General features: G+C 50.1%; 11 protein-coding genes across 11 annotated transcripts; 6 read left to right on the top strand and 5 right to left on the bottom strand.

The window, feature by feature from the left end:
- Positions 1–1,412: 1,412 nt before the first annotated feature.
- NUU61_007361 (DUF3405 domain-containing protein) lies at positions 1,413–3,786 on the top strand (the record flags this gene model as incomplete). The annotated part of the gene is made up of 5 exons (XM_056657886.1): positions 1,413–1,625; positions 1,685–1,913; positions 1,978–3,407; positions 3,478–3,522; positions 3,589–3,786. Coding segments are annotated over 5 exons (2,115 nt in total), but the record flags the coding sequence as incomplete, so codon positions are not given.
- Positions 3,787–4,427: 641 nt separating this feature from the next.
- NUU61_007360 (SNAP receptor SNC2) lies at positions 4,428–5,058 on the bottom strand (the record flags this gene model as incomplete). The annotated part of the gene is made up of 3 exons (XM_056657885.1): positions 4,428–4,450; positions 4,551–4,779; positions 4,945–5,058. The coding sequence occupies 3 exons, from the start codon at positions 5,056–5,058 to the stop codon at positions 4,428–4,430; spliced, it is 366 nt and encodes a 121-aa protein (XP_056510685.1).
- Positions 5,059–6,256: 1,198 nt separating this feature from the next.
- On the bottom strand, positions 6,257–6,742 carry NUU61_007359 (uncharacterized protein; the record flags this gene model as incomplete). Its single annotated transcript, XM_056657884.1, has 3 exons — positions 6,257–6,384; positions 6,456–6,640; positions 6,705–6,742. The coding sequence occupies 3 exons, from the start codon at positions 6,740–6,742 to the stop codon at positions 6,257–6,259; spliced, it is 351 nt and encodes a 116-aa protein (XP_056510684.1).
- A 647-nt stretch (positions 6,743–7,389) lies between these two features.
- On the bottom strand, positions 7,390–8,276 carry NUU61_007358 (uncharacterized protein; the record flags this gene model as incomplete). Its single annotated transcript, XM_056657883.1, has 2 exons — positions 7,390–7,750; positions 7,843–8,276. 2 exons carry the CDS (start codon positions 8,274–8,276, stop codon positions 7,390–7,392), a joined length of 795 nt encoding a protein of 264 aa, XP_056510683.1.
- A 3,133-nt stretch (positions 8,277–11,409) lies between these two features.
- On the top strand, positions 11,410–13,985 carry NUU61_007357 (uncharacterized protein; the record flags this gene model as incomplete). The annotated part of the gene is made up of 3 exons (XM_056657882.1): positions 11,410–11,752; positions 11,823–13,793; positions 13,858–13,985. 3 exons carry the CDS (start codon positions 11,410–11,412, stop codon positions 13,983–13,985), a joined length of 2,442 nt encoding a protein of 813 aa, XP_056510682.1.
- A 693-nt stretch (positions 13,986–14,678) lies between these two features.
- NUU61_007356 (DODA-type extradiol aromatic ring-opening family dioxygenase) lies at positions 14,679–16,106 on the top strand (the record flags this gene model as incomplete). Its single annotated transcript, XM_056657881.1, has 4 exons — positions 14,679–15,050; positions 15,130–15,302; positions 15,393–15,553; positions 15,643–16,106. 4 exons carry the CDS (start codon positions 14,679–14,681, stop codon positions 16,104–16,106), a joined length of 1,170 nt encoding a protein of 389 aa, XP_056510681.1.
- Positions 16,107–16,265: 159 nt separating this feature from the next.
- On the bottom strand, positions 16,266–16,782 carry NUU61_007355 (L51/S25/CI-B8 domain-containing protein; the record flags this gene model as incomplete). The annotated part of the gene is made up of 3 exons (XM_056657880.1): positions 16,266–16,324; positions 16,385–16,417; positions 16,512–16,782. 3 exons carry the CDS (start codon positions 16,780–16,782, stop codon positions 16,266–16,268), a joined length of 363 nt encoding a protein of 120 aa, XP_056510680.1.
- Positions 16,783–17,147: 365 nt separating this feature from the next.
- On the top strand, positions 17,148–17,987 carry NUU61_007354 (mitochondrial pyruvate carrier family protein; the record flags this gene model as incomplete). Its single annotated transcript, XM_056657879.1, has 4 exons — positions 17,148–17,338; positions 17,425–17,440; positions 17,591–17,727; positions 17,792–17,987. The coding sequence occupies 4 exons, from the start codon at positions 17,148–17,150 to the stop codon at positions 17,985–17,987; spliced, it is 540 nt and encodes a 179-aa protein (XP_056510679.1).
- A 937-nt stretch (positions 17,988–18,924) lies between these two features.
- Positions 18,925–20,035, top strand: NUU61_007353 (uncharacterized protein; the record flags this gene model as incomplete). The annotated part of the gene is made up of 4 exons (XM_056657878.1): positions 18,925–19,234; positions 19,302–19,647; positions 19,710–19,768; positions 19,824–20,035. 4 exons carry the CDS (start codon positions 18,925–18,927, stop codon positions 20,033–20,035), a joined length of 927 nt encoding a protein of 308 aa, XP_056510678.1.
- Positions 20,036–20,158: 123 nt separating this feature from the next.
- On the top strand, positions 20,159–20,485 carry NUU61_007352 (uncharacterized protein; the record flags this gene model as incomplete). Its single annotated transcript, XM_056657877.1, has 2 exons — positions 20,159–20,242; positions 20,333–20,485. The coding sequence occupies 2 exons, from the start codon at positions 20,159–20,161 to the stop codon at positions 20,483–20,485; spliced, it is 237 nt and encodes a 78-aa protein (XP_056510677.1).
- A 755-nt stretch (positions 20,486–21,240) lies between these two features.
- Positions 21,241–23,765, bottom strand: NUU61_007351 (uncharacterized protein; the record flags this gene model as incomplete). The annotated part of the gene is made up of 6 exons (XM_056657876.1): positions 21,241–21,608; positions 21,661–21,947; positions 21,998–22,089; positions 22,146–23,252; positions 23,313–23,412; positions 23,470–23,765. 6 exons carry the CDS (start codon positions 23,763–23,765, stop codon positions 21,241–21,243), a joined length of 2,250 nt encoding a protein of 749 aa, XP_056510676.1.
- Between the last annotated feature and the right edge of the window lie 1,889 nt (positions 23,766–25,654).

Genomic DNA, 25,654 nt, shown 5'->3' with positions numbered 1-25,654 from the left:
CTTGGCGCCATATTTTTTCTTCTCTCACGTTAACTTTGGTTGAGCGAAATGCTGCACGAATCACCGCCTGGAGACAGCTTTGCGATGTGAATTATTATCCACTTGATCCTCACTTCATCTGGGAAGCAATTATTCGCAGCATTGATCAAGAGCTGGAAGTATCCATGGATGTGTACTTGATCGACATTGGGATGTGATTCCACATCAAAGATTGACCTCCAGTTGATCGAGCCAAATGCATTTCAAATCTTCTCTGCTTTTAAGGAAAACAATATATCAATATTTACATTCATACCGGGATATCTTCGGTAGTCCTTCCGATGGTCATGATGGTAGCGATGGGCCAAAGGCGGAGAGAAAGCAAATTGGCAGAATCAAGTCAGGTGATCCAAGGGCTTCAGAGAGCACGTGGGTGTTATTTGGCCCCTGTTTTGGTATTTTACTTGTCTGGGAGGATTTAAGGCGCCAGGCTTGGAAGGATTGGAGGATTCAGGAATTTTTTCTTGGTTAGGAAAGATATGGATTTTTCCAGTCATAGCGACCGGGGGTTTCCACGGGTATCCCCAGGTTCAGAAAGTGTTCGTAGATCATGAAAAAAAAAAAAAAAAAAAGTCGAGGTTGCTAGGAGTCAGGTAGGAAACAATAGCAAACCATACTTTTGGTATGATAAAGCAATCCAGAACATCCTTGTAAGTATCATCCCAGATCGGCCATGGAGAGTTCTCAGTCGATCTGCGGTATTTACCGAGTTCAGCCTTGAAACTCCATGAGTCGGTTGCAGCCGATCAGGAACATCCAATTATGTTTGGTTTATTTTTGTGTCTCTGTATGAACCGATTGTATGGATGACGCGGCCCTGCATCGCCATTACTTTGTATGTACATTGTGTACAATATCTATATCAGCGCATTAATGTTTTTTTTACAGTAAACCTGGAATACACCTGTCAAGTCAGCCTCGCGAGGCTCTGTCTCCACTGTAAATTCTTGCCATTTCTCCCTTGGATCGACACTACGCTTTCTCCATAAAGAGCAAGTAAGCAGGTGCACATATACGCAGATAACCAGGGTAGTACATACATACATACATATGTCTGTGTCTCCCCTGGCCCAACAGGATTGGAGGATTGTTGGTTTCACGAGTCAGATGCTGCATTCGACTGAGTGGCGCGACAATACAAGTATACAACCATATAACTAGCGGCTAGCCCTGTGGACCTGACGTTTTCGGTCCCCTTTCATGCTTGCCCCCCGGACTTTCAGGAGTTGATAAGTCCGAACCGAGATGGCGCCAATGGCTTAAAAGAACCAATTTTTTTTTTTTCATGATGGTCTTTCTTTTCTGTGAGAAAGTTTGTTCTCTCTTTTGACCTTCAATCTACACTCTCACTCTCAGACACACTCTCTCCAACCATGCGCCGACTACGCCGACTCCCTTGGCAATTCATTTTCTTGAGCCTTTTCTTCTTTGTTCTTTTCTTTAAACTTCGTCTAGTCCCTGGCGGATCGGTCTCGATCGAAAGGGCTGCGCCGACCCCACCCCGAGATGATGTGGCTATTCCAGCGAGCGATTTCAATAGTTACGATCCAACCTCCGAGCCGGGTGGTGTGGGCACAGTGAACGACGTACCGTATGTGTTTGGTTCGTCCCGCCTTTGATCTACATCTTTTTTTTCTAACTACAGTTCAGGGAGCCCCGGTTTTACTCGGGAGGAACGCGCTTTTTGATCGGCAGCCCGAATACCACCCGGTATCCGACCCCCGCAATCTTTGACCCCTACCCGGAATACAACTCGAAGGAATGGTCCAAGCAATGGCAAGGGACTTTCCGGCCATGCACTGGCCCACGTGGGAAAACCTTAGATCGCACGAGAAGCGAGGACATGATGTCGGTCTATCCGGGAACTCAACAAGGTAAACTTTTTTTCCTTTGCTTAAGGGGCATGCAATGATAATTAACTTTTCTCTCAATCTATAGGATTCCCCCGCCCTGTGTTTGGATCCCAGGAAGCGCTCGGTCTTCGATCTGATGTATGCACAGATCGGTACGGTCGTTATGGCCCATACGGATTCGGGGACAACGAACCGGAACATACAGGTCTCATGAAGCGTAGAAACGTCGACTGGGATGCGGTCAACTGGGGAGCCCTGCAGTCGCAGTGCTACGAGCGTAACGCGGGCAGATACAACCCAGCACAGCCGGACCAGCACTACGGCCAACACATCATGTCGTTGAACTCACCGAAACCTCCACAGCCAGCGAGCCCGCCAGACTCCTTATCCTACAAATCGCGGTCCGCAGTGATCCTGCGGGCATCGGAAGACATGAAATGGAACCCGAGCCACCAGCAGTACATGCGCTCGCTGATTATGGAGCTCTCGCTGCACAGCGGATCCGAGTACCAAGTGTTCTTCCTGGTGGATGTACACAACGAGGAACTGGATATCGAACACGACCCAGAAGCCGTGCAACGGGCCATGGCAAATATCCCACCGGAGTTCCGCGACATGACAGTCCTGTTCAACACGCGGCTGATGCGACAATGGTACCCGCGCGTGAACGAGTACCGCGCCATCTTCCAGCACCTGCAGGCGCTGCAGGTGTTTGCGCAGATGTACCCGGAATTCGACCACTACTGGCAGCTCGAAGTCGACGGCCGCGTCATGGGTCACACGTACCATTTCCTGGAGCAAGCCATCGAGTTCGCCAAGCAGCAGCCGCGGAAACATCTTTGGGAGCGCAACGCGTATTGTTACGCACCCGGTGCGCACGGGACCTGGAAGGAGTTCACACAGAATGTTGCCAAAGACCTGCAAGGCAAGAAGACAGTCTGGGGGCCCGTCGCGGTGCAGGGCATCCAGCCCCAGGGACCTTCACCACCGGTACCGCACCCGGAAGACGACCAGTTCGAATGGGGCGTAGGCGAAGAAGCGGACCTGATCACATTCCTACCCATCTTCAATCCGACCCAGACGAACTGGACGTTTCCGTGGATGCTGTGGAATCTGCCGCGCGACACGCCGCGGCGCGCCTCGCCCATTACGCAGTGGCGCGTGTCGCGCCGGCTTCTCAATGCCATGCACCAGGCTGAGCTGGATGGCATGGCGTTCGGCTCGGAGCTGTCGGCTCCATCGTGGGCGCTCCTGCACGGGTTCAAGGCGGTCCATGTGCCGCATCCGATCTACATGGATGGGAAATGGTCGCCAACGGAGCTGGCCCGCATCTTCAACAAGGGGCCGCCGGAAAACATCAACGGCGAGCCGGACAGTATCTGGAATTGGGATCTGGGATCTATTCACCTCTGGTACCGAATGACCTATATGTTTTCCACGCAGACGGCTGAGGATCTGTTCCGGCGATGGATGGGGTACCCGGTCGACCCGATTCTGTTACATCAAGGCATTCGGGTATGCATTCGCTTCCTTTCTTTTCGCTCTTTCTCTTCCTTGTCATTCTTCGACACTGACATCATTCCAGCCCGAATATCGCCCCGGAAGATACTGGGATGACGGCGGCAGCGTGGTAAGTCTCTCAAATCCCAAGCCATAGATGGTATTGCTCAGCACCGCTAAACTTGTCTATGATCAGGACGAACCCAAATACGGCCGCCTCTGCTTCCCGCCCATGCTTCTGCACGCCATCAAAAACCCCGATCTACCCATGATCCCGGGAGAGGCCGTCAATACATTCTCATTGGGCATCGAATCTCTCAATTGGAAGGAGTGGGATTGGATGCGGTTCCCTGACACGCCGATCGCCCCGAACGTTGCTGGCCAGCAGGGGCAGGGTGTGTTGTGAGGTTTCCTCCCCTATTTCATCCCATTTCTATTTCTTTTTGTTCATGTGTACTGTAGACACACATTTTCATAGCGTTCTTGGGGTGTAAGAGAAAGAATAAGAATAAGAATAAGAAATTCACAAGTCCATGAATACAGGAGCTATTACTATCTTAGGGAGTGGCAATATACTGTATACTGGGTGCCATGATCATGCTTATACTTCGGTAGATAAACGGGTCCCGGCATGGATCGAGACCATTTGTCTAAAAACTCAATCTAAAAACTCTCTGGTAGAATGTCAAAGTGCTAACATACTTAAACACGGCATCATCGAAAAGTAACCTATCATTTACATCTTTACCCGACGGATCAGCTGGTGTCGTCGCGGGCATACACAGTGACAAAGTGAAAAAAAAAAGAGATTTGGTCATTCAAAACACGCCCAGAACAAAAAAAACAGCAGGAGGTATTAGCGGCTGGGAAGAAAACGTAAGAGCAGCATGGGAGAGAGAACCTCGGAAACAGTGGAAGAGCAAAAAGGAAATTCCACATCCTCCCAATACGAATTCAAGGTTCAATTTGCCCTCCCCTTCTCATTATGCCCCAAAAGACGAAAGAAACACATCCACCAACACGGGAATGAGTCGCCTATTTCTTGGTGGTAAGGACAACTGTAAACACGTCGCTGTTAGCTTTATATCGGCGCAATCAAACTCAATCAAGCCAGCAAGCTGCTGCTGCTTCTTTTTCTTCCGGCGAGGATTGTCTTACCTGGCACGATAATCACGATGAGAAGAAGAATCACGCAAATGGCCAGGCATACGCGCATCTTCATATCCTTCCACCACATCTGCTTGCGCACGCGATTGGCGCCGTGACGGAACCCCTGAGCCGACACGGCCAGGTTGTCGGTCTTATCTTGGAGCGAGTCCAAGCGCTCGCCACGCTGCGAAACCTTGTTGATGTTTTCGCGCATGACACCGACGGTGTCGTCGATTTGCTGTGAGAAAAATGCATGTCAGCGCTTATGTCCCGGAATCGGCCACCGCAACATCCTCAAAAACGAATCCGCCAGGCCTGTCCTCCGCAGGGATAATGAAAGACCACGGCTTCATCGTGGATAAAAACTCAAGGTATGGGAAGATATAAAAAAAAAGAAACTCACCGCTTGCAATGCGGCCGTTCGCTGGTTGCCATTCTGCGCGTTGCCTCCACCGGAGGCAGGCGCTCCGTTGGAGCCAGAGGGAATATAGGGGTCATAGGGTTGTTCGTGAGACATGGTGGGCGTTGAAGAGGGAAATCTCAGGATTTCAAAAGGGGTCGTGAACGGTCGGAACGGACCAGGCTGGCTGGCTGGGCACTCGGGGGGCGCACTGTTTTGACGAAGCCAACCAACCACGAGACGTTGCCTGGAGAACGGGAATCGACGCAGAAGACAAGTTCCGGGGGAAGAGAGACTGCGATTTGATGCAAGTCGATGATAAGGGGAAAGCGAAAGGGAAAAAGTGAGCCAGGAAAGAGGAGCGTGTCTATTGACGCTGACAAGTTGACTTGCCGCGATGGCGGTTTCGCCCAGAGTCACGTGAGCTGTGGCGCTGTCTCGATCGCACAGCGCAGGCAGCCGGTTCGTGGATTATGGAAGACGGGAAAAGGGTCCTAGGTCGTTGGTTCTGATCGACTGTTAATTAAAATAACCATTGGTTTAGTCCATGATCCGACGGGTCTAGTTTGAGGATGTATGATGCCGAAAGTAAATAAAATAAGCCCAATTTACTTCAAACTGCCATTGGCTCCATGCCAATGGATTTCCAACTTCCACAGTATTATTTCTTCCCCGGTTCATATTCAGTTTTACTGTCCTTTTCTTTTAGTTTTTCTCTTTGTCTTTCAGAGTGCCAATGGTTATGTGGCTGCCTGTCCACCGAGCGCAGTTGCTTGAGAAACCGTGGCTAAACTTAGTAACACTCTGGGCAATATGCACTGGGTGCCTGACAGCACCACGAGCCTTGAAATAAAAATAGTGTAAAATGTAATAAAAGAATAAGCCACAATCAGTACTTATATTAGGAGTTCCTCGGTGCTTTAAGCTAAATATGGGGGCACCAGACTAAGTTAGTATCGATTGATCTGCAAATTACTCCGGTTTGATATTTCCAGACTCAGTAATGAAGAGAAAAATGCCCTTCTATTAAGGATAATTGTACACTGGATGCCTCACTGAGACAATCACGAGTTTTAAACCTCAGAAAATATCGTACAACGTCCAGCCCAGATTAATCATACCATACCAGGATACCAGGCTAGGTCAAAGCCCGCCCGGGTTGTCGTTGGGGTATTGTCCCAAGCAAAGAATGCAGGAAAGCAGCCGACTGAGTGACCGACTCACGGACACGAAGGAAGAGCAGAATGGTGAGCGCGATTCCCGACAGTTGGGCAATGATCCCCGTGAGATACCCAATTCATTGGACCGCCACACCTCATTTCTCGCCCAGCATCTCCTTCCGCATCTCCTCCCGTTGAACCCGCACCTCATCTTTAGCCCGCGCGCGCTGGGCCTCCATTTCCGCGCGCTTCATTTCCTGCTGCTCCTGCGCCGCGAACCAGACTAAAACCACCAAGCAAGACCCGTTAGCCACATGATATCACCCAAAGTAAGAACCCAAACACAACACATACTCGACTTATCAGACTTGGACCACTCCTTCAGCTTATGAACATATTCATCGAACTCTTGAGCCCGGCGCTCGCCCTGCTCCACACTGCGCTTCTGCAGATCCGGATTATATCGCTTGACGAGCTCCTCGTCGCTTGGACGGATGTACTGGACGAGGGCGGGGCCACCGACGGAAACGAGAATGCCGCTTCGGATTCGGAACTGGATATGAGCCCTGGGATCCTGACGGATGGGCGAGGAACGTCACTTACGTTCCCAAGACCTTGAGCCACACGCCGGCGCGAGACATGGTTGGATGTGTGTCTCCGGATGAGTCGGAGAGAGCGGGTCGTGAGGGACACAAAATCCCAGTGACGTTGAAGAGAAGAAGCTCAGATGGGAGTCCGAGACACCGAAATCATCCTCGCTCTGATTTGTTGCGGAGGGTGGCGCAGCTGTGGCTGTACGTGGCGCAGTTCATAACACCCTTCTTCCCTTTTAGGTAGTGGTGGAACAAGCCCTAACTCACTATATCATGACACACTATATGTCTATCCTAAGGGTATTGATAAGGGCACTCCAGGTTTTCCACTATTGGCACTGGGGTGTTGATAGGGACACCCCAAAATTTTCGCTAGAGGCACCCCAAAACCTCACATAATCAACTTTTTGACACATGATATTTTATCTTATAACTATTTTCAGCTGGACATAGTAGTCATGTATAACCGCAAGGCAACGCTTCTTCTATCCTAATGAACCAGGGGCAACCGAGTTGTTTTCGACAACCAAGGTGCCTCGACTCGAGAATCACTGTGGGAGATATAAAGAACGTAAAGAAAATAAGAAAATGAAATTAGAAAAAAAAAGGGGGGATTATAGTATGTATTAGTATTTACAGAAGTAGTAAGTCAAGGTTACTAAATCATGCAACCACAACCACAGGTCAATCGTGAATCACCTCGTCATGCGTTTCGGGTTAACCACCAACTCCTCGGTACTGGCATCATCCTCCCCTGCTTGCACAGTTGTGACGATAGTTCTCATAATGCCTGGGCGCTGGTGATCGAGGTCCTTGGGCGATTCCTGGTCAAGTTCATGCAGCGTGTCCATCTCAACTTCAGGGGGGAACTTTCGGTGATCGTTGTTGCTCGTACAGGTCGCCTGATGGGCGTAGCGGTCGGAGATGTGGTTGCTCGAATACCAATCCTCAGGTGGGTTATTGCAGCTGCTGCGCACCACCTTCGAGATCAGGACGGCCATGGTGAGCTCGATATTCAGCTTAATGATATATGCGACAGGGGCGAATTGGACATAGCTAGAGATACCACCAAGCACATATCGTGTCAGTCAAAAAGAAACGAAAAAGAAAAATCGAAGGAGGCTCTGGGGACAATTCTCGCAACATACACGTATGCGTTCCGCAAGCTCAAAAACCCAAGAAGCAACACGTCCATACACGTGGATATAACGACGATGCCCGCATTGAAATTGTACAGACGCCAGTACTTAGTCAGTCCACCGCTGATGAGTCGAGACCGTACAAGGTACAGGAAGATCAGGTTGAGGCCTAGATCGATAATAAGGAAAAAGGCCTTCTCAACCCGTTCCCATATATTGTTGAGGTTGATCTGGGCGCTGGTGGCGTTGTCCATATGGGCAGGGATCCAAATGCAAAAAACTGAGATGTTGACGATGGTGATCGGGACGGCCAGAGCCCATTTAAGCATTCGAGCCTGGCGCCGGGAGGTCATAATCAAAGCGACCCGGTTGGCAATGATTTGCGTGAGGAGCTGCGTCTGAATGGACCATAATAACACTGGAATCAACCCTTCGTTAATCATCGTACACGTAAAGGTAGTGGAAAGTAGGCGATACCAGTGCCGAACAAGAACCCGAGACTATAAACACACACGTAGTTAACATCTCAATATCGAAGAAGAGACTGCAATATGAAAAAGGAAAAATAGAGGGGGGGGGGGAAAGCCTACCTATTTGGGATCTCATTACCAAGGTAGAGAAAGGTGATGATGGAAAATGTCAAATTCACGACCAACTCTGTCCAGATCATATACAGATAGGGATTCACGAGTCTGTGAGATCGTTTCCAAATACTGCGAGTCTGATGTAGCACCTTCTCCGAGGCCCCAACAAAGAGGCCAAGAAAGAGGGCAAAGAAAAAGGTCGCAAGATCGATCTTCATAATGAGGGCTGCTGCGGTACAGTTTCGTGGGATCCCATCAATGTAGGTTTGTGGATTATTTATTTCCAAATCTACCCAGCTTGATTTAAATTTGCAATCAAGCATAGGCTTTGCAATTAAAGGGGGGATTCAATAGCGAAACACACCAAGGATGAAGGATGACCGAAAAAACGGCCTATGCTTTCTCCATGATCCACTAGGAATGGCATCTGTGGAGAATGCTGCAGACCATCAGACTGTGGCGTTTGAGCTTGATGCGCACTTGTGTAACCAGATTCTATAAACAGCAGAATGATACTCATGAAGAGAGAGAACAGCTAGGATATAAAGATTCTTATTTCTTTGCACGTCTAGTTCAGTCCCAGTCAAAATATATATATATATAAATAAAAATAAAAACTAAGCACTGCAGAGATCTAGGCTTTACTGACCCGCTAAGATCTTCGGCTACTACCACCGAAGCAGCCTAGCTGACTATCCACACACGAGTCAAGAAATTAATAGTGTTCGTGCGCTCCTTTTCTTCGCCCGTGGGATAGCGCCTAGGAAATAGACTAGTATACCCTACTTCTAATTTGTCCTAGCAGCTCGCTTACAGCCGCAAGTTCTTTGCCCTGCTGCTGATCGACCCACTACGGAACAAAAAAGGATAATAGTTCATTATTGACGCCTTGATAATAGGGGAAGTACCTCTTAAGACACTCTATATCACCTACTTCGAATATATCCACAGCTTGATCACCATAAGCCAAGAAAAGAAATGCCCCGCAAAGTGGACCCTGGCCAATACTTCGTGTTCACATGAAGCCTTCAAGCGATCTTGAGAACCGACGGAATGGGTCGAGATTTTAGTAGAGCTTAGAACAACATTGCGTAGGGAAAAGTTGACAAATTTTAATAGTATGACCATGATACAATATACTATAGCCTAGAGGGTAATCTATCGACCCCGGAAATGGCGCTATCTCTGAAGTCCAAATCTCTGGGCATTGATAGGGACACCTCAGGATTTCCGCTATTAGCACCTCATTTTCTTACAGAAGGCTTTTCTAATTCATTTTCGAATCACCGGCCCCCGCGGACAACGCCGATATAACAAATTTTCAACCACACCTCTAATCATATGATATATTTAACTTATAACTGTCTTAAGTGATAAAAGTCTTTATGTAGTAATAATATATTTATTATATTATTGGTCTATCTTTTTCTATTTTTTTTCCTATTTATTTTTAAATTATTTTTACGCCTTCTATACCTATAAAAACGATTTAATCTCTTCGATGCAAGAAAAAATAATCATGTGACCCACGTGACCTTGGAAGTACACTATGTAGTAGTCTGTCGATCTCGTTTCCTATACTTCAGCTCGCGCAGCAGACCTTATATCCATATTTTATAAGCCCCTACTAAGATACATACCTTGCAGTGGGGGTTTCGGCGGTGCCGGACTAATAGTTTTTCCGCTCCTGGATACCTGGTTTTTCAGGCTTAACATCGCAGACCTTGGTCTGCATCCATTCATTATGTAGATTAAGCATCTGGACACTACGCAATGTATGATGTTTTCTGTTCTCTGGTTTGACTGCCTTAACTGCTGAGGTTTCGCCGGCATCCTCCCACATCGATCCGTCTGCATTGACAGACAGCCTTCGAGCAGAACCCCGTTTGCAATATATATAATTCGTGTCTTATTGGAAAAAGGAGTATAAATTATATAAACATAGTATAGCTGCTTTAATAATAAATCCTATCAATATGATTAAAAATATAAATTAAAAAAATAATGGAAGATAAATTGATTATGCCAGGTTTTGGGGTGCCTTATCTTCATTCGCTGCAAGATATGCCAATTTTCATAAAGATGGAAGTACAACCATGCCATTTATTGTGTTTACTACGACGCCAACCACTTCGGCACGAGGCACTCCGACAAGAGTCAAAATGACATCAAGTCAACCAGTATGTCCACCCATCTCGATAGAAGAATGGATCTGTGTAGAGTAAAACATGGAATCCACTGATCTATAGATATCTTGTCTTAAGTTAAGTGTGGCGTAGCTGCGGCTGGGGTACCTCCACCTGAGAATCAAGACCCTCTTTGGGAGAAATCCATAGTGTCTCACTCCACTTGCAAAGGAATTCTCCCGAGACACACGTGGATGACATGATCTGTGGAGTGCCATCAGCAGGGTCCAGTTAATCACCCGATCAGCGGCATGAAGAATCTGCGGATTCGCTGGCTGCGACCCATGGGTTGGGCTTAGGTGGCGTTAGAGTCTGGTCTCAGAACTCGGGCCTTGAGGGTGTTGTCCAAGAGGAATTGCATGGCCGTTTCATGGGGACATATAGGATGACATCGCGGCTGCGTAAGAGGAGAGAGAGAGAGAGAGAGAGATAGAGGGCACTGATCGTCAGGCACAGGGAACTTCGAGGCGTTCCCTCTTCGAATGCCCGATGTCGCCAAGAGAAACAGCGAAGAGGATACCTCCGGGTGGGTCAAACGGACACAGTAATTTAAGGGTCACGTTTTCCATGCCCGACCGCCCCTAGAGCCGTGGATGATTCTGCCTCGTCTCATGTCCCTCAGCTGATTTCGCTCGTGTGGAAAACCTCCAGTACGGAGCGACAACCTCCTGGCTTGGGAGAGATTTGTCGCGACTAACTTTCTGCAGCACCCCCCCCTTGCATGCGATCTGAGAGCGAAAGTGGAATCTCCAGACCTCCTTTTGAAGAACCACTCGACCTCGCGCGCGGTCCTTTCGCCTTGAGCCATGGCCTATCCGCAACGTCCCGCGCAGAGGCCGCCGCCTCTCAGGCAGTACGACAATCCGCCCTCTGCCCCAGCCGCAGCCCCGGGCTACCCACAAGATGGTTACTTTGGCCAAGGATATGGCGACGGTGGTTATGGCGCGGATCATCAGTACGGCGACGCAGGCTATGAAGATGCGGCTTACAGCCAGCGCTCTGGCTCTTCGGCCTCGTATCGATCCCAACCACGACCGATGCGCCCGCCGGGACCCCCGGCCCCAGGCTACGGCCGACCCCCGAATGGATATGATAGTCGACGCGGACATCCTCGCGATAGACCACCGCCGCAGAAGCGGTCAAGGCCTCGTAAGTCACATCCACTCATCCCCTTTCCTCGGTCCTCTTCGAACTGCTAGTAACAACATTCCAGCGGGAGGCCGTCCGGGCCCAGGCGAGAACCTCGATAATCCGTTCCCCTCGTTCCCCCCCAAAGACCGCCGCGCTCCTCCGCCGCGAGGCTTAGAGAAGAGCATGGCCACCATGGATATCAATGGCCGAGGCCCTCCTCAGCCACATACTTCGAATGGAAGGCGACCGGATATGCGACATCCGCCCCCGCGCGGGCCACCACCGAGCCGGGGCCGAGGTGGTTATTATCCTGCAGGCCCCGTACGGTCCGCGAGTGCAGGGAGGCCGGATCGGCCTGAAAGGTCGTACACAGACCCAAATGGCCCTTTCATGCCACCTCCGAGTCGAAGCGCAACCATGCCGGTGTCCGGAGATCCACCTAGGGCTCCTTTGTACCCGGGACAATCGACGTATCAAGACCCTGGTTACCCGCTCCCTGCCATTGGTGACATGCCGCCGCGCCCTAGCACTGCTGGTGGGCTGCGGTCAGGGCGGCCCCGCGGAAATGAGCGCGATCCGACGTTGATGATGCCCCCTCCCCCCGATCCACCCAACCGTGTGTCATATGCGCCTAAAGACTTCCTGGATAGCTATTATGACTCGCATGATGAACCCGACATGCCCAATTTCGATGCTATGCCGACATCTGGGCGGATGGGGCCAATCGATGAGATGGGACTGGACACACCCGCGCCGCGCTCTCAGTCTCATCCCGATTTGCGAAAAGGCAACACACCCAATCAGTTCGAGAATGCGGGCTTCCAGTTTGATATCCCCGGCGAGCCTTCTCCCGTCGCTGCGTTCCAACAGGACCAGGGGTCAGACCCCCAGCAGAACCCCGATGCCTTGCCACACCATCCAGTTCCTTTCCGACCCGGCCATGATCAATCATCAAGACCCGCTCCGGTACGACAATATGCCAATGCTGCAAATCCAGCTCAAGCTCCTGCAGCTCCCCAGCCGATGCCGCCCGGCGAAATGGGACCCACGCCTGTCACGCACGAAGAACTGCAACGGCTACAGCAGCAGGTGCGAAGCAATCCCTCAGACCAAAAGACACAGCTTCTTCTCGCCAAGAAACTGGCCGAGGCAGCTACGGTGCTGGTGGGTGACAACAGCCGACTCGACCCTAGAACTAAAGCCAAGGCCAAGGAAAAGTATGTACTGGATGCATATAAGATTGTGAAAAAGCTTGTGTCGATCGCAAACCCGGATGCGCAGTTCTACTTGGCCGACTGCTACGGTGAAGGTCTACTAGGACTGGAAGTTGACCCCAAAGAGGCGTTCCAGCTGTATCAGTCCGCCGCCAAACAGGGCCACGCGCAGTCCGCCTACCGTGTCGCTGTCTGCTGCGAGATCGGCCAGGAAGACGGTGGCGGAACTAAACGAGACCCCTTTAAAGCCGTTCACTGGTATAAGCGCGCCGCGGCACTGGGCGATACTCCGGCCATGTACAAGATGGGCATGATTTCGCTGAAGGGCCTGTTAGGGCAGGCCCGCAGTCCCCGAGAGGGTGTCTCGTGGCTCAAACGGGCGGCCGAACGCGCCGACGAAGAGAACCCGCACGCCCTCCACGAACTGGCGTTGATGTACCAAAATGCCAGCGGCAACGACATCGTCGTCCGCGATGAACAGTATGCTTGCCAGCTCTTCCACCAGGCGGCGGACTTGGGTTACAAATTCTCCCAGTTCCGGCTCGGTACCGCTTATGAATATGGCTTAATGGGATGCCCTGTCGACAACCGCATCAGTATTATATGGTACACGCGAGCTGCGGCCCAGGGTGAACACCAGAGTGAACTCGCCCTTAGCGGCTGGTACCTAACCGGGTCCGAGGGCATTCTGCAGCAGAACGACACCGAGGCATACCTGTGGGCCCGCAAATCTGCCACGGCTGGTCTGGCCAAGGCCGAGTATGCCATGGGATACTTCACTGAAGTCGGCATTGGTATTGCCGCTAACCTGGAAGATGCAAAACGATGGTACTGGCGTGCAGCAGGTGAGTGGATGCGAATCGTATACCCATCTATCACTACCCATATTAACCTCTTTTCTCTTTATAGCCCAAGGATTCCCCAAGGCCCGGGAACGTCTCGAGGATCTCAAGAGGGGTGGAGGCCGCATGCAGAAGACCCGTCTCTCGCGCTCTGCCGTCAGCAAGCAGAGCGACGGAGACTGTGTTGTTATGTAACGAGTACTCCTTAGTGTTTGTTTAAACTTCTCAACGACCCGAGTTTATAGGCAGTCTAAGTGGCTTCTATACTACTTGCTCCCTCCTAATAGCCACCGGCGCTTGATGTGTTGGTCTCGAGAGTTGGGGTTTCCCGGCTCTGGCCTGTACGATTTACTGTTCCGACATCCTCTTCTTTCTTCTTTATCTTCTTCTTGTTTCTTTCATGAGATGCTACGTTTGTTTTGTGCTTTTGTTTTTCGCTCAAGTGCAATATGTATGACTCCACACGAGGAGATATGACCGGTACGGAAAATGGGGGCGAATATCCTGGAGCTTTCAGCATTGCATTTTATAGAATGTTTTGGAATTTATGACTTGAATCTGTGTCTACCAACATACATTACTGAGGTTTTGCTTGTAATCGCAAAGTAATTCCTCTTAAGGGTATGGGTATAGATCGTGCACAGCGGCCCCGTTCCGCGCTGACACACCCGCCGGCTCGGCTTCTGCGCTCGGCTACCGATTAACAAACCCGTTTCTTTGTCAAGTCTTGCTAATCATTATTTATACTGCGTTATTCTACATGATTGCATTGTGTTGCTCTTCTCTTCTGTGTCATTCCAAGCGACTCCCCTAGGCATTAAATATTCTGGTTGGCTCGTGATCTGCTCTGCCAGAAATACATATAACCCAACCAACCCAGACATATACATGTCTTCGGAAACAAGCCACCAACGTCAAAATCACTCTTTGCCAGCAGCGAATAGCAGCACACAAACTCCCAGCACGCGCAAGCTCGCTGTTGTTTCTCTCGTGACATTGACTGCAGCCGTGCTCATTGCCCTGTTCTCACGCGACACCGTCAATCTGTCCGGCATCCGGCGACTCTTCGGATCGTCCCGCGCCACCCGCGTGGTTACGGGTCCTTTCCCGGCATCGGCATCGGTTCCGGGCTCTGTCACAACAGCGACAGTTGCGACAGCAGGAGCAGGAGCAGGAACTGGGTCAATCTCTTCTGAGAAGCAGAGCCAGTCCTCGTTGAAGAAGATGAAGACACCGGTTTATTTCTTGAGCCATGGCGGGGTGAGTGTTATGATACATAGATCCAATCTCTCCCTGCCTCTTCTCTCTTTTTCTATGTGTTTGTATTGACTTCATCCAGCCTAATATCATGTACGACATCGAGCACCCGGCATACCGCAAGCTCACCGAGATCGGGCGCGAGATCACGACCAAGGTTAAGCCGCGTGCTGTGGTGGTATTCTCGGCACATTGGCAGGGTGGCCATGATACGATCTATGTGAACACAGCGGAGATGACAGATCTGATCTACGAGTATGTTGAAATCCTTCACTTTCTCATATATTCCCGCCATTTATACTCCTACCGAAGAGAAACAAGAACTAATCTTGCTCTCTCCCCAAGTTTCTACGGCTTCCCTGATCACTACTATAAAGAAGAGTATCCCAACGTGGGCAGCAAGGAAGTGGCACATAAAGTGCTGGATATGCTGCACGAAGCCCACATTCCCGCCGAGGGAGTGAAGCGCGGGCTGGATCACGGCGTCTGGGCTAGTTTCAAGTGCGGTATGTTATAGAAACCAGCAAGGACTGCAAAATGCAGAAAGGAAAACGAGGATAGTGATTAGAAACTGACACCACCTACAAAAATCCAGCATTCGAGCCAGACACCAACCCACTCAATGTCCCCATCGTGCAAGTCTCGCTATTCGACACCGAAGACCCGATCCAGCACTACCGTCTAGGCCAAGCGGTATCGCGACTGCGCGAGGAGAACATCCTAATCATCGTCTCGGGCATGGCGGTGCACAACCTGCGCGACCTACAATTTAGTTTCGGGAACCCGCATCCGCTGCCGTACACAGCCAGCTTCGACGAGGCGCTGAAACAGGCCGTGACGAGTGCGCCGGCAGACCGCATGCAGGCCATGGCCGCGCTGTTTAAGCGGCCCGATGCGCGCCAGGCTCATCCGTCCTTTGACCACTTGCTGCCCATCCACATTGGCGCGGGGGCCGCGGGCGAGGATCTGGGGAAGAGGCTATGGACTCTGGGAGAGGGGAGTATGAGTTGGGCGCAGTATCGGTTTGGTGATCTTGCCAATGCCAGTAGTTCGTTGTAGTAGAGTAGAAAATGCCTTTGCTTCCAAGCACGTCAAAACACAATTGAAAGGTTCGATTCATTCGATTCATCTATGAGTACAGACACACACGATGTAGAAGGACAGAGAGTTCGCGGGAGGGCATCAGGAAAAATAACAAGCGGACCATGTATGGTATGCTCATGAGGTCTGCTTCACCAGATGCGTGATGCGCTCTTCGATCTGCTGGTCCGACAGGCCTGGGAGGAATTCAAGTCAGCATTTGCGTTCGAATTGTGCCTTCAGGGAGCGGAACTTACCGGACAGGGCTTCCTGCGACTCCTTGCCGAGATCTATAACATCATAAACCGCCACATTAGCTCAATTCCCTTGCGGCGTGCCGCGCATAGTAGTCATCTCAGTTCAGCTCGTCGGGTGAGGTCATACCGTATCGAGCAAAGACTCGCGGCTCGGTGCCCCTAGCCTCGCGCATCATAATGGGCGTGTGAGGGTTGTGCTTCTTCATGGTTGGGTAGGCGCGGTTCAGGAAGGACCTGGAGCAATTGGCATTGGGGTCAGTCTCAAGTTCCGGGGGCTCTTTCTTTCTCTCTCTCGAGGCGAATGGCACCAACCTTGTGGCCGCGCTCTGCTCAGACGACTGGCAGAAGAGGAAGCGGAGCTCTTTCAGACCCTTGGTGAAGACGTACTTGCCCGACATGGTTGCAGAAGGGATAGAAGGGGGTGATATACAACGACAAGAGCGTCGAGCAACGCTTCGAATTGGATTCGCCCGGCTCCCCGATCGGGACTAGGGCCGCTTACCTCAGCCAAGGATCTGTTCTGAAGGACGAGGATTTTATATGTGCAGATAAGAATAGAATGACTTATTGGGATTATTTTATAGATTGAAAAATATCTTGGACCTACCAGAGCTTCTCTGCTTAATTGTACGAGGTCCAGTAGCCGTGGTTGTTCTGTGGTGACCGTATCTCCGCCCGTCGGAAAACTGAAGTCCCCTTCCACCCGATCACCGACCCTCCTTCCCTCGACAACTTCGTGGTCGCATCACACAACCCCATCACCATGTCGTCTCGCCTGGGCTTCCGCTTCCTCAACAACTCCCGCTTTGCTTTCCGCAATGCTTCGGGACCTTTCCGCCGGTCGGGCGCCCAGGGCCGCCGCTTCCAGAGCTCCGACGCCGGCGCCGCCGAGCAGCAGAGCACCTTCCAGCGCCTTTGGAACGGCCCGGTTGGCGTGAAGACCGTGCATTTCTGGTGAGTCTTCAGTGCTATTTCTTCCAAGAGAGGGGGGATATCACCCTTGGCGACCTGCAGAGTGCTAATACCAGCTTTATCAACAGGGCTCCCATGATGAAGGTACGATCATGAGTCAATTCGTCGCAAATCCTCAAGACCTTTCCGACGCAGTATTCACCCCACTATGAATCCCGAGAAGCGTCACAGATATACTATGCGCTAAGGGATTCGGGGGAATTGCTTGGATATCCATACTGACACTTTCCGCAGTGGGCTCTCGTCCTGGCCGGTGTCTCCGACTTCTACCGCCCTCCCGAGAAGCTCTCTCTGACCCAGAACGGCGCTCTCATGGCGACCGGCGCCATCTGGACTCGGTGGTGCTTGATCATCAAGCCCCGCAACGTTCTGTATGCTTTAGCCTCGTCCTTTGCTGGGGTTGCATTCCTTTGCTAACTCAACATGTTCAAATAGGCTCGCCGCCGTCAACTTCTTCCTCGGATGTGTGGGTGTTGTCCAGGTGAGCCGGATCTACATGTGGCAGCGCAGCCAGCAAGGCTCGTCCGTCGAGGCTGCCAAGGAACTCGAACACGAGACCGCCGAGACCGCCAAGGGAGTGGCTTCGCAGGCAGAGACTGCTGTGAAGAAGGCTGCGGAGAAGTCGACTTAGAGATGAAATGCGTGGAAGGATTCGGCGGGGAATATTGGAGATGTGGCGCACCACGAGGGCCCTTGCATGGATCGGATCAATTACTATAGAGGTCGAGTTGGTATACTGGAGGGAGGCTCGTGGTGCTGACGTTTGCGCTATCTATGGGAACACCCGCTGTACATATAACGCAATCCTGTTTTCCTTTTTCTAATCTTTTTATTGCATTCTATGTAGAGCTGTGCAGTGTTTCTTTCACACCCAGAGTTTGAGATGGCCGAGGACTAGCTCTATATACTGCCTGCCTTCACTCTTCAAAGACATGGAAGTAGCAGCGCAAGTTTGTTGGACAAAATTCCTACATTCGACTTCACTTTCTATAGAGCTGGGGTCTTTGAGAATAACATATAGATTTAGTGGAGGCTTGTTTTGTTATGCATCGCGGTTGAACTATGCAGTAGGATCAAGTTCTAACTGTAGGGTAAATTACTTGCCTCTTTTTGACCATGTTCCCCATTTCCTCCAGCTCTTCAATCCTCTTCAACCTCTTTACCTCTTCAACCTCTTTGTAAATGTCGTCAAATCTTGCAGATCAAATTGGCTCCGCGCCGATCAACCGGGGTTTCCCCCCAATCGGGGATTTGAGAGTAAATCTTCCTCCTATCGGACTACCCTGATCACCTCGTCTTTGCTATACAGTGTCACTCACTCTCGACCTCGGTGCTCACAAAACGCCATTATCGGGGGACGCGCCAGCTCCATTCTCTCCACATATCGCGTCCCCGCATCCAAGCATGAGAGCATGATGAACCCCGCGGAATCATAGCCAAGGCGCTTCTTAGCGCGAAAGCAGGGATGTATCTTTCCTTGGATGACAGTATATAAAGCACAATTGGTCCCAAGGCCCTGAAAATACTTTTGCTAATTCAGCCAGTGTTTCCGGTTATCCTCTGTCACCATGAAAGTCATCACTACATTCACACAAGCCCTCGGTCTTCTATGTTCACTCAGTCTCGCGGTCCAGACAAATAGCCACTCGAGAGATGCCGCATGCAAACCGCATCATCCATTCCGGCCTCTTCCTGCCACCCAGCCCAGGGCCCGGACATGTCATGTCGCCAGCCACGGCCACGGCCGCGACGACTCGGCCAGCATTCTCTCCGCGCTGAAGAAATGCAACCATGGCGGGAAAGTAGTGTTCGACGCCGGAAAGACCTACACCATCGGCAAAGCACTCGACCTGACCTTCCTGAAGCACGTGGACTTGGGTATGCAGACGAATTCTATACCTGCCTCCCTTCCTCTCCAACTAACTAACCAACCACATTGGTCTAGAAATCAAGGGAACCGTAAAATTCACCGACGACACAGATTACTGGCAAGAAAACTCCTTCAAGCACGGATTCCAGAACGCCACGACGTTCTTCAATCTCGGCGGCGAGGACGTGAATGTCTACGGCGACGGCACGCTCGATGGCAACGGCCAGGTCTGGTATGACCTCTATGCGGAAGACGCGCTTATCCTGCGCCCTATTTTGTTCGGCGTTATCGGGCCTCTGAAGTTGCGCTACTCGCCGCAGTGGTACCACTTGGTGGCGAATTCGTCGAATATCTTGTTCGAGGGGATTGATATAACTGGGTATAGTAAGAGTAAGGATGAGGCTAAGAATACTGATGGATGGTCAGTATTTTCTTTCATGTCACAGATAGGATTTGTGTTGATATCCGATCTTTGTGGAATAGGGATCTCTATCGCTCGTCGAATGTCGTTATCCAGAACTCCGTAATCAACAATGGCGACGGTAGGCTTTTATACTTCAGTTCCTCTTTTCTTGCGTTTGGCTCACAATCTCCCAGACTGCGTCTCCTTCAAACCCAACAGCACCGAGATCCTCGTCCAGAACCTACTTTGCAACGGATCTTACGGAACCTCCGTCGGCTCACTGGGCCAGTACGAGACCGAGGTCGACATTGTCGAAAATGTTCTGGTCTACAACATCTCCATGTTCAATGCATCGGCAAGTACCACGGCCACAGCTTGTTTTGCCCGACTGACAATGGACTCGTAAATACTAATATCTTTTTAGGATGGCGCCCGCATCAAGGTCTGGCCCGGGGGAGCAGCAGCTATGTTCACCGATCTATAAGGCGGCGGTGGACCAGGTCGCGTCAAGAACATCACTTATGACACAATGACAATCGACAATGTGGACTACGGGATCGAAGTGACGCAGTGCTATGGGCAGCGGAACCTGACTCTGTGTAATGAGTACCCTGTATGTTTTCTTTTTCTTTGTCTTCTTTTCCTTCCTACAATCTTCATATATCGAACTGAAGAAACCACTGATGCAATATGAGCTATACAGAGCAACCTCACTATTTCAGACATCCACTTTAAAAACATCAAGGGCGTGACTTCGGGCAAGTATGATCCCAAGGTTGGTAGGATTGTATGCTCTAGTCCTAAGGTGAGTGGTCCAGCATGCCAGACAACACCAGGAAGCTCTTCTAGGGTATAATTCTCACTGTGTTAGGTTTGCTCTAATATCCATGCCACGTCAAAAGTCTGTCTGGGGATAATGAATTCACCTGCACAAATGTAAGATTGCATTGATATCGGAGACAGAGCTCTGGCTGACCGCTTAATTTTATGTATAGATTGACGAGAGAGCACTTTGGACGTCAATTGTGCATCCTCTAGCTAAGCTGCTGGTCTCATCTCATTCATTAAGTGAGAAATTGTTGCCAACATATCCCCTCCGATGCCCCCGACATCAATTCCCCCGACATCAATTCCCACGAAAGAAAAGCACCCCCCCCCCCCAGCTGCAATGACAAAAAGGGTTGATGCGAGAGATGGCAACTTTCTTGTTGGCCTAACCCATCTACCAGACTCTGAAAAGTAATCTGTCGACAGAAAAGGCAGCAATGAAACTTTTCAAATCGTCTTTCGTGATCCTAAGTCATCTTTCAGCTGGTCCACATTGGTATATTGAGAAGCCCAGTATTTGTGTATGACATCTCCAAATCAGAGTACAATCCTCTCCCGTTATGTACATTATTATATAAAAGACAGATATGAAGCACCCAAATACCCAATAAAACAAATCCAAGGGGAGTGACGCCAAGAACTGTAAGACTCCCATCCCGTCCGAGTCGACACAATCGACCATCCGTAATAAGAAAAAAACACCTCCGCCCCTAGCCAAAGCCGTTTGAAACAACCCCAGCCAAAACCATCTAACACACGTCTATCGGAGTATGACCGAGCGATCTAGTCCTTCTCATCGAGCAACAACACCCTCAGCTTGCCTAGCTTGTCTTCGCAGTGGACTTCCATCCGCATCACCACGTCAACGGCATCCTTCTTGGTGATGAGCAGTTGCGAGACAAGCCAGAAGTTGTATCCGTTCTTGTAAAAGCCCATTGAAGCCCACTGGTCACTGGGGACTTGGTTGCGCAGCGCTTCCCAATGGTCACGCCACCGGCCCAAAGCAGCCCGGATAGCGCCCAGAATCGAGTCTTCTGGAATGAGGCTCTTGCCAATCACACCGCCACTCACGGCTTGAGCGGTTTTCTTCGAATGGCTTCGAATGAAAGGTCCTAGAAGGGTCATGTGGGTATTGATAAATGCAAACAACACTATTTCGGGGTCAGCATAAGCGCAAAAATAGGCTTTAAGGGGTTGACGCACAGTGAATTAGAATGAACATGTCCAAGACAGTCAGGTCCAGGGTGTTCCGTTCGGGCGATCGGTATGGAGAATCCTGTTTGGATGCATCGTCAAAGAGGTATTGAAAAGCGTCCGAGATTGTCAGGTCACGGGTAAAGCGGAAGTTTGGCTCGGCAAATGGATGCTCGGAGCGCCAAACACTATCATCACAGGGAAAGTCACATTCCATCTCAGAATGCGTGAGGCGACAGGGGTAGTTCTGGAAAAAGAAGAACGCGCAATCGAGCAGCGAAACGATGGCAACGGTGCTGTTGACAATCAGCGGAAGAATATGTTTGTGGGTCTGGTTGATACGCACCGAATTCGACACTCTTTTTGAATCCATGAATGCTCTAGGGCTGGGTCGTTCGGCAGATGCCGGCACTTCACCAGTCCGATTCGTCGAGCAACCTGCACCTGATAGTTAGCACCATATTAAGATGTTTCCAGAAGAAGATATTGCCAACCTTGACAACCTCACTGAATCGATTCTCCATAGAACGATTTCGAGACACGCGGCTCCCGGCCCAGTATTGGACGACAGTCATGATGAACCCGGCCTGGAAGTTTTGGAACTTGACCCAGTCGTTGGGCTCATCCTCGTAGCATTCATTGCCCGAAAACACAGTCACGATTTCATTTTCTGCAGAAAAGATATCACTCGAGAAGATGAAGAGCTCTGCAAAGTCAAGAATCTTCTTGGCTACAAAGGACTCCCTTTGATCAGTCGTGTACATTGCGCCCATAAAGACCACCGAAGCCAGGAGCGGCAGGGAAACAGCTCCTGGATCAAAAGACGGGAAGTGGAGCATCGAGCAGCTCGGATCCCAATATTGAAAATATAGTGAAATGTATTTTCGTATGCGCGCCGTTGTCAGCAAAAAGTTGAGATTGTTGGTGAGATCTTCCTGGGCTTTGGCATCAAGTGGAATGGTCCATGCTCGTGCCAATATCGATTGGATCAAGGCCAATGCAAAGGGCTGCTCTGGTTCGAAAATGGCTGGTTCGGCCGGCATGGCTAAGTTGGGGTCTTGACCGGGTGGGACCACCGCCTGATAGGTAATTTCACCGGTGTACGGATTTTCCAAGGCTTTGTTGGGATCGCCAAAAGGGCCATTAAAAAAATCCAGGAACGTGTCTTGGAAGAACTGGAGCGTGGCTGGATCGGAGTCGATCATTGCGGGTGGATACCCCGTGCGGTTATCTTCCACGTTGTACGGGAAGATACCCGTAGCCTTCCCTTCCAGGCCGTTTTGATTATGATATACAAAACCTCGCGCGCGGTCTGCATGTGGGGGAAGTTGGAATTGCTCCGTGAAACTGTCGGTGCCGCCATTAAGGAGAAATTTGATCGACCCGCGATCGGACGGCTGCTCGTACATTTCGGGTTTTGTCGATGGCGACCCTGACGGTGATGAATCCACCCTGCCAGCTACAAGGTCTCTCGATGGGGTGCCTTCGTCGAGTTCGGAATGCTTGGGAAGGGCGGTTCGCTCGTTGTTGCAGTCGAGGCCTCTCTTTTGACACGAACCGCAGGGACTTTGACCGTCACACCGCAGCTTCATAGAAGTGCACTATCGAAAGAGCTATCAGCACTGGAGGACTGGGCTTTCCCCCTTGATTGTTGGTCCTACCGATTGACAAGCATGTCGTCGCCGGCCCCTCTGGCCTGTTTCGGGGATCTTGCGGTCCCCACGTTTGGCGCAATCCGTGTAGTGGTCGCGAAGGTTGTCACTAGTAAAGAAAAGACAGGGGTTAGATTCGGGACGGGTTGCTCGGAAAGGTGCGTACGGACCAGCGCGCAAATGACTCACTGCAGAAGATGCAGGAATAGGGCTTTTGGCCCGAATCTGTTCAGACTTCAGCACATCTCCAGGCTTCTCTCGGGCGGGGCACATACGGCGTAAATGGTGTCTTTTCAAGTGATCAATTCGCGTGAAGCCTCGCTGACAGATAGTACAGCGGAAGTGCTTATCGGCTGGCTTCATGTTGGTCCATCGGGGAGAACATCCGGGGTAACAAGAGCGAGGGTCGGGTCTTGGGGGGGTGGGAAGGATGCCTCGAGTGGAGAAGGCCGGGCGAACCATACGATCTTACGGTATGGTATGGTTATGCTGAGTCATCGGTCGATCACCCGAGCGAATCACGTGGTAGAAGAATGATGATAGGGTCGATCATCTTTAGGAAGGTATCGCGGGACTGTCCATTTTTGGCAGGTGCGTAGGGCTTCTGCCATGACTGCTATTTACCTCTTGACTAGGTATTATTCTGAATGTTAAAGCCTGCCACTGTTCAAAACATTTTGAATAGCTGATTATTCCCGTAATCCTGACAGCGCTGTGTTTCTCTTTTTCCGCCAGGCAGCCTACCCTAGAACGGTATCTTGACTAAAACAACCTTTAAATTTCAGTGATAGAGCCTGATTTCAGTAAGTTACTTTATTAAAATGTCCAAGTCTCTCTCTATGTCTATCCTGGTGACCCTGTGGGAATATTGGAACCCATCGGACTACAGTACACACGGTCAATGGGCTTTGATATCACTCGATTTACGGAGGACCGAAATGTGTACGTAAATGTGCCAATCAATGAAGTTACTAGTTTTCGATACATATTACAAATACTTCAGTAAAATGTAGTGATATCTCTTATCCATGAAGGTGCTATATATCAACTTGGTCTTGCCTGTAGCTTAACCAACTACTTACCAAAAGAGGCAAGTGACTCGCAGACGCTATGGAGTAGATAAAGACGACTTAGCTTTGCTTCCGTGTGCCACATGACAATCTAAGTTATCAGCGAATAAATAATTGGTTGCCGTTCAACTATTAACATATACTTCAGTGCTATTCTCCCACTAGAACGACAAGTACTATATGTCAAAGAAAGAACCTTCTTCCCCACATCATAACAAGTAAATATAGCATCCCTCTAAAGAGATGTCACAGCGAACTTGGAAACCCCACGGAGACTTGTGGAGACTAACAAATCGATCGCCATGACCCGAGAGCCGGGAATCCCCCTTTCCTTCCCCACAGACCTCCACATTTGTATGTAGTTGGCCTTAAAATGTGTCATAGTCCAATCCTGGATCGAGGTTCCACAGACTGGCTTCTGGGGATTACCGGGGCTTGAAACTGCGCTAATGCGGCTGGTATTGAAAATGACGCTAGGAAGATAAAACGGCATTGGAGGCAGCTGACACGCCAAGATCATGTTTGAGGTTCTGCCGGGTTTCTTTTGATGGTGGTACATTCTGTGTAACAGAAAGAATATAGATATATATATCTCAAAAAATGAAGCCGCGCTTATTCATTAAAGAATTTCGAAAAAAATTGTTTCCCACATAATATACCTAGCTAGGCTCTGCTTGGAATCCTGGTATATAGTCAGCTATGGAAACTTTTTGGCAGCAATTCCTAGATATAGCTAGTATATAACAATAGACTAGACTACAACGCCGGAGCTGTGAAGAACTGTCTTTACCGCCTCTGTCACAACTTTGACGCCTCTATCATCAAGGATAGTAGCTTCTCGCCCCCTGCTATCTCAACGCGGAAGTGTATATAAAGCTATTTAGACACATTAGTAGGTAACCTTCTAGCTTTGTCCGAGGTGGCTTAATGGTCTTTTGCAAAATATACTAGCAATATGTAATATACATATATTCCCAAGTCAGTAAGACGATGTGTATATATCGAAATAATCTGAACTCGGACAAGGCCAGTTCAGTCAAAAGAGGAAATGGGAAACGGACGGCGAAACTGGAGAGCCGATAGATATTAGGCAGAGGCCACACAAATAGTTGGACCACCTTTACCTTAACCGTGTTTGCTTTCTAGCTCGAGCTCGACCCCCTCGAAAAATCTCCCTTACCACCGTTCTTCTGTCTATCCTCGTCTCCATCCTGACTCTTGCTTTTCCTCTACTTATCTACCACCATCAATTTTCTATCTTTGATCCAAGCTAAACTAACC

The sequence above is a fragment of the Penicillium alfredii genome, assembly GCF_028826965.1.
Source record: "Penicillium alfredii strain IBT 34128 chromosome Unknown utg000009l_segment0_segment0, whole genome shotgun sequence".
Taxonomy (NCBI): Eukaryota; Fungi; Ascomycota; class Eurotiomycetes; order Eurotiales; family Aspergillaceae; genus Penicillium; species Penicillium alfredii.
Note: the sequence above shows the minus strand (reverse complement) of the source record. Positions and strands in the feature narration are given on the sequence as shown.